General features: G+C 34.2%; 1 protein-coding gene across 11 annotated transcripts; it reads left to right on the plus strand.

The window, feature by feature from the left end:
- Positions 1-329: 329 nt before the first annotated feature.
- On the plus strand, positions 330-7,130 carry LOC110928457 (60S ribosomal protein L27a-3-like). 11 transcript variants are annotated; one of them, XR_004888133.1, is made up of 9 exons: positions 377-687; positions 784-871; positions 1,176-1,270; positions 1,368-1,523; positions 1,627-2,954; positions 3,060-3,237; positions 3,831-3,905; positions 4,001-4,087; positions 6,964-7,130. XR_004888133.1 is itself a non-coding variant. In XM_022171481.2 (4 exons), exons 1-3 carry the CDS (start codon positions 2,709-2,711, stop codon positions 3,855-3,857), a joined length of 363 nt encoding a protein of 120 aa, XP_022027173.1. In that variant the 5' UTR covers positions 1,966-2,708; the 3' UTR covers positions 3,858-3,905; positions 4,001-4,709. The 11 variants fall into 11 exon arrangements, 1 of the variants encoding a protein (XP_022027173.1); XR_004888132.1 differs by having other exon boundaries at positions 1,368-1,528; positions 6,964-7,116; XR_002586350.2 differs by lacking the exon at positions 6,964-7,130 and having other exon boundaries at positions 330-714; positions 1,368-1,528; positions 3,060-3,905; positions 4,001-4,709.

Here is a 7,130-nt window from a genome sequence, read left to right on the forward strand (position 1 = left end):
CTAATTAATTTAGCCGGATTCGATGTTGTATTAGGAATAGATTAGTTAATAGCCAACTATGCTTGAGTTCTCTACGATCTAGGTTCCATAGAGATCCATACACTGCAAGAAAATTAGTAATAATAACCAGAGATAAACCACAAAAGTTACTGAAATTAACATCAGTAATAAAGCTGGCCAGTTCTTTACCGAAACCAGGAATCTATATATATATATAAACATGATAAATAAGGGCTGATGTGTCATGATATAAGGGCTTGGAAAATGATGTGACACCACCATAGGCACTCTAGAAATTGGTTTTGGCTCCAAAAACTTCCGTGTTAAATCTTAGGAGAAACGCGGGATCCGAACCCGACTTTGATGACCCGTTTGATTAATGTCGGGTCCTTCAAATACATTTCGATCCGACAAATTCCTCATTCCATCTTTCATTAGCTAGATCAAACCCTAATTGCTCTCTCAACCGAATGGTGATTTCCCGTGAAATCCATCAAGACCAATTAAATCGTTCATCTTATTATCTTCTCCTATTTCTTAGATTTAGGGTTTTTAATGGAGATTTATATACCTGGAAATTCAGAAGATGTAGGAGGTGGATTCCATCTCTGACATGTATCGATCTAGGTTTTTTTTTTCATTCACTGCTCTACAATCTTTGATTGCTACCCAAATCGATTGGAGACAGTAAGGCTATTGAGATTCCGTAATCAGGTTTGCGATTTGCAAGATTTAGTTTATGTGTGTGCTTTAAATCTTGTCGATTTATGTTAATGATGTTAGGGTTTTCACGTGGAACAACGGTGGTGGCATTATTGTGGCTATAGGGTGGTTAGCGGCGGCCAGGATCCAAATCTCGATTTAAAAATATGTGAGTTCCGGCTACCGTTATTTTCTATTTTAGTGTTTTTGATGAATATTGATATTTAGATCTATGGCTGTCATAAGTTTCTGGTTTGTTTAAATTTTCCATGTCCATATGGGTAATGCATGTTCTTATGACACATGGGTATGCAAATATGGACAATATGTCAAGTAACTTATTGGTTTGTTTATGTTTTGTTGATCGACTGCCAGAGCTAGAAGGTTCATTGTCTCTTAAAGAAGTATTCATTGTCTCATTGATTTGTTGATCTTAGATCTTAACGTTTTTGTTTTATTGTGTGTCAATTAAGCATGTTCCCATTGAAGACGCCAATAAGGTGAGCCATCTTTCTACTGTATACACAATTCTACACATTCAAAGATAGCGATTCAATTCTTTGATCAGGTAACCAATCCTTTTTTGATAATTCTTATTCCTTTTGTTAGTTAATTTATGTTCTTGTGTTGTTTCCAATATTATATATGTGGACCAAACTTCTTAGGAAGCAATGGAAATGGCAGTCAAATGCACTTACTATTGTTATTATCGACATTTTACATTCAAGAGAAAATCAAGTGATATAGGGGTAATATGGCGCGATGAAGGAGACGATGAATCTCCAGTCAACAAAATGACATTCGAGAAATTGCGCTAAGAGGTTTGGTATGCTTAATTTCTACCTTTGTCAATAAAAGGTAGAATAACGATTTTAAGCTGTTAGATAAACGATAATTCATATGAGATTATTTTGGATTTTTTAGGTTGGTTGCGTATGCTCTTGAAAAACTGGCATTGGAAAAAAGGATCTGCGATCGCGATTGATATGTCGATGGATGTTAAATCGGTGGTGATATATCTGGCAATCGTTATTCAGGCTAGAATAACAAAAGATCAATAGAAGCTTTTTAGAGCTTACACCGTATGGTGCATTTTTCTCATTAACTAGCTTTTTTAGAGCTTGACACCGTATGGTTTATGGTGGACCTTTACACCGTATGGTGAATTAGTTTCCGATGATCAATATTCTGTCATTGATCTGAAAAATTTGCTCTATATCGTTAATTATCTGTTGAACGAACCTTCAACTTGAGACGGTATATTTCTTTGCATTTTATGTTTCTGATGATCAATAATTTGCTACTGATTTGGAATTTGTACTGTAAATCGTTAATTGCTATTGAAATTTGTACTTGAGACGTATATTTTTTAGCATTTTGTGTTTTAAATGATAAAAGAATTGTTACTGATTTGGAATTTGTATTGTTTGCCGTTAGTTTTCTATTGAATTTAAACTTTAGACGGAGGATTTTGCATTTTGTGTTTCTGTTGATCAATAATTTGCTACTGTTCTGGAATATGTACTGTATATCATTAAAGTTTGAACTTGAGACACACATATTTCTTAGACTTTTTGTGTTTTTGATGTTCAGTTAATTGTTATTATTCTGAAAATTTTACTCAATATTCTTAAAATTTGAATTTGTTTATCTGATGTCAATATTTTGTTATTAATCTTGAATTTGTACTCTATATTGTTAATTTTATGCTTAAGTTGAACTTGATATGGTTGATTTCTTCGTACTCGGTGGTGTTTTCGATGATTAATAGAATCTGTACTGTATAATGTTAGCATTTGTAGAAATTTTAATTTCAGAAGTTAATTTTTGTTGCATTCTTGCTTTTGATGATCGATAATTTGTTACGAATTTGTACTGTTTAATTTTAGATTTTGCTGAAATTAAAACTTGAAATGGTAGATAAACCTGTTCATTCTAGAATTTTGGTTGCAAAGTTTTGTTGCAATGTGTGAAAGAAGCCTAATATTTGCAATTTGTAGGGGAAAATGACGACCAGATTGAGGAAGAACAGGAAGAAGCGCGGGCATGTGAGCGCCGGACATGGTCGTATCGGAAAGCATCGTAAGCATCCCGGAGGTCGTGGTAATGCTGGGGGTATGCACCACCACCGCATCCTTTTCGACAAGTACCATCTCGGCTTCTTTGGTAAAGTCGGTATGAGGTACTTCCACAGGCTCCGCAACAAGTTCCATGGTCGTATTGTCATGTTTTTTAAGTGGCTCATTGACATGGTAAGATTTCTATATCTATGTTTGTTTCTAAGTTCGCACGGCAGGTGTTCGATGTATTGCCTGATACTATACCTACTAATTGCTAACATCTTCTTATAATTCCAGGCACCACCAACTTTATTGTCTCTGGTTTTAAAGAGAGAACAAGATAGAGCTGGATCTGATGGTCGGTTTCTCAGGCTTTTTAGGGTTGAGGTTTAACCTGATAACTAAACTATTGAAGATTCGGGTTTTTAGTTCTCGTGTTTTATCGGATTGGGTGTAATCGGGGTTTCTGGTAAACGTGAGTAACACTTTTTTAGATAATTAAGATTTCTACGAAGTTTAAATAAATAAAACTTTTATAAAATGTTAAAATAAGTCCGTTAATCAGTATTTAGATGTTTCTTATTAAATTCAAGAACTTATTTATATAAGTAGCATTCTGGTTGGACTTTGTGAATTATATTTCACCTTAAATATGCATTGTGAGGTAAACTGGTATAGTTAGTTTGCTGATGAAATAGAGGTGTAGTATAAAGAATTAGAATTTAAAATGTAGTATAAATAATTAGAATTTATAACTTTAATTCTGATGTATTTACTTTTTATTTTTATCTTCACATAGAGTATTGTTTATATTTAAATTAAAAAATAACATTTCTAATAATTAGATTGGAACTCATGGTTTTTTTCTTATGTGCAAGAATCGTGATTCGTGCCTAATGCATAAATGTACTCGAGAGTGAGGATAAGTTACAGTATGTCATATCCCATGCCCATGGCTTTAGATTGAGGGTTTCATGAAGATCTCATACCAACAAATGTGATCGTAATTAATAACACTAATTTTTTATTTGTTAATGCTACAAATTTTGTTGGTCATCTTTGATTTAGTTTTACTCGGAGGCATCAGACAAGTAGACTTTGGTGAAGTTTTTCAATATTACAATCTTATTGCACATTGGAGTGGTGAGCTAAACATGTTTTTTGTTACTTGATAATTGTTTTTATTTTAGCTCTTGTGTGGATTTGCTAAGTGTAATTTGGGTTGTTTATCTCTGTAGATGTGCAAGGGACTAAAATTTCCATTCCACTCTCACCACAGTGGCCTTTCTCGAAACCTGGGAGAACAAGACATGAACTTGTGCCAGGTGAAGCTTTAACTTTTGAGTCGAACTGCATCGGTGAATATTTTAAAACCATATGTACTTAGGATTTTTCATTGTCTTTAGCGAATAATGTTAGATTCTCTTTAGTCAGTGTGGTTTGACCCAAAGCTCCATTTCAAACCAAAAGAGTTTTGTTTTTTTTTTTTTTCAGTCCACTCATCTAACACCATCCCTATGTGTCGTTAATTTAACCACGTGTGCCTCTCATGTGATGCGCTTTTTAGTCTTTTCTCTTTAGTTTCACCAAAAAAAAAAAAAAAACCTTATAGAATTCTAAAGGTTTCTTCTTGAATGAGCATTTAAACCCTCTATTGTTACGTTTTCGTGTTTTGTTTGTTATGTTTATCTTGTGAGTTGTCTAAGGTAGGGAACGATGGTTATCTTTTGTGTTTTATGGGTCATGAACGTGTCATGAACATGTCATCTATGGATAAGGTATGGGTCATGAACGTGTCATGAACATGTTATTGGGAGCTATTATTTTCTCACAATGACACAAAAAAGATTATATTATATTGTTATGCATCAGCAACATCAAGTCTGGGACCACCAGTTGTGAAAGTTAGCTTATTAAGTAGTGCTATAAAGTTGTTAATTTTATTTTTTTTTCCAACAAAGTCCATAACTTTTCATTTTGCTTTAGGTTTCTGATAAGGGTGTATCTGACGCTCTATACGTATAATATATTCAACCCGTGTAATATACGGGGTATTGGGTCGGGTATGGGATTTTATCAAAATATAAACTAACATAATAGTGTAATATTATCTAGAACAAAGTTTAGTTTATATATTTAAACACTTATAATTTGATTGGTTAATTTTGTAGAGGGGGATTCGATTTACTAAGGGAAATGTTGACATATAAATACCTGTGTCGCATATAAAATAAAACAACCCGTGGGAACTCAATTTATTAAGTGAAAGGTTTTGGTAACTCGAAGGATATGCATCTTCAAAGGGACTCGACTATCTTTAAATTGTGTATCCACTATATCACTAATTTATGTAACATAAGACTTTGTATTATATTTTATTTGTCACTTGATATTTATTTTAATAGTTTTTTCCAACCCGGGTAGCACCCGGGTGATAACCTAGTAATATATATATGGTATAAATAGTTGTTGATACCAAAAGATAAGAAAATAAAAGACATTCCGATTATATCAGAATATCCTAATATTTTTCCCCAACCTACCAGGATTATCACCTAATAGCAGAGTAGAACTTAGAATTTATCTAAATCCAGGAACTGTACCGATAGGTAAGACACTATATCAGTTAGCACCTACATGCATTCTTAACTTTGTTAAGAAAGGAAAGCTAATTCTAAGGTACATAGGACTATTCCAGTAATTCAACGAATAGAACCAGTAGCTTATCAACTACCAGAAGAGTTAGCAGGAGTACATGATGTGTTTCATGTATCCCATCTCAAGAAATATTTAGCAAGACAAATCCCTGGTAGTACCTCTTCAAGATATAGAGGTAAAAATTTTAATGGTAAGGAAACCATTTATAAGATAGAAAGATCAAGTTTTTCAAAGCACAAAACAACTAGTGTTGTTCACAACCAAAAGAGGACCAGAATACACGTAAAAGCTAGAATCAGAAATAAGGCGAAAATACCCTCATCTATTTCAGTAAATCTCGAGGACGAGATTTTTCTTAAGGTGGGGAGGATGTAACAACTGTCACTAAAACCAATAATTAGGATAATAATTAGTCAATAAGAAAACCCTAATTGAGACACCCAATTAATTCTGCACTAGCCCTAAAATTTTCAGGAAAATCGGAATCAGGATCAGGATCAGGGCCCCTAAAACTCAAGGGGGGTAAACCCTAGTTGGACGTTTATCTAAATTAAACGTTGTGTAGATCTGATTGGTCAATTTCATTGACTCAGCTAGGCTAGTCCCACGCGTGGCAACCTATAGTCGGTTTATACCCTTTTACGGACCGTAAAGGGTTAGGCTTACGGTCCGTAAGCGATCCCAAATTCGTGTATAAATAGCAGACATTGGCACTTGATTTCTGAACTTAAAATGACGCACAAATTCTGCCTGTACGTCGAGTTAGAACTATAATACCACAATTAAACACACACGATCACGAGGTGCTGCTACAATCAGGGTAATAACTCGATCGCTATTACGATTCAACGTCCGATCGATTATAACTATCCAACGATTGTCCGAGTGCTGCTCAAATTGAGCTAATACTTTGATTGTTCGTCGTGATTTCGACTTGAATATCTGAGTGCTGTTCGAATTCGGACTATGCTCTGTTATTCGTTGTGAATCCGATTGAATTATTAAGTATTGCACTTGTTAATCATTGTGAGGGTTTGATCTCGTGAATTGACGTAACTGCTGTATTAAGTTACTAACCTATTGTGTGTACATTATTATTAAATTAGGTTAAATCAAGGCTAATCAGTAGGCTTATACCTTGCCCATTAAATCTGCAATGTGAGTCATTCCTCTTTTTATCAACTGTTTTACAATACTCCAAATTATTTTCAAAATGTTATAATTACAGGGATTAAGTCGTGGTTATCTTGACCGCTGGTTAGTGGGGTATTGTGCACATTACTAATTTCTCACGGTTAGGCAATAAGCCCTAACATGGGTTAGGCTAATAAGACCTAACAGTGACAAAACGTCACTAATTGGGTGACTGGACCCAATAGTGGTATGACCATCGTCACACGGGTGGCAAGACCAGATATTAATTAAGATACTGCCATAGTAATCGCTCTTATGCTGTAATTTATAACTATGTGTCGTTTTTATCAAACTGAATGATTCACTCAGTATTTCCCCGCTGACAAAACTTTTTTACAACATGTTTCAGGTGACATACTGTAATTTCAGTACACGTGCTACGGAGCACCATCAAGCTTGAAATAGTGGCTCAATTAAATAAATAAACATGTTTGTAAAATAATGAAATTATGAGGATTATGGGATTTATCCTGAAACGTAAATAAATAATACTCGGGCATTTTTCAAATTTAAAAC

Source organism: Helianthus annuus, chromosome 3, assembly GCF_002127325.2.
Source record: "Helianthus annuus cultivar XRQ/B chromosome 3, HanXRQr2.0-SUNRISE, whole genome shotgun sequence".
NCBI classification, from domain to species: Eukaryota; Viridiplantae; Streptophyta; class Magnoliopsida; order Asterales; family Asteraceae; genus Helianthus; species Helianthus annuus.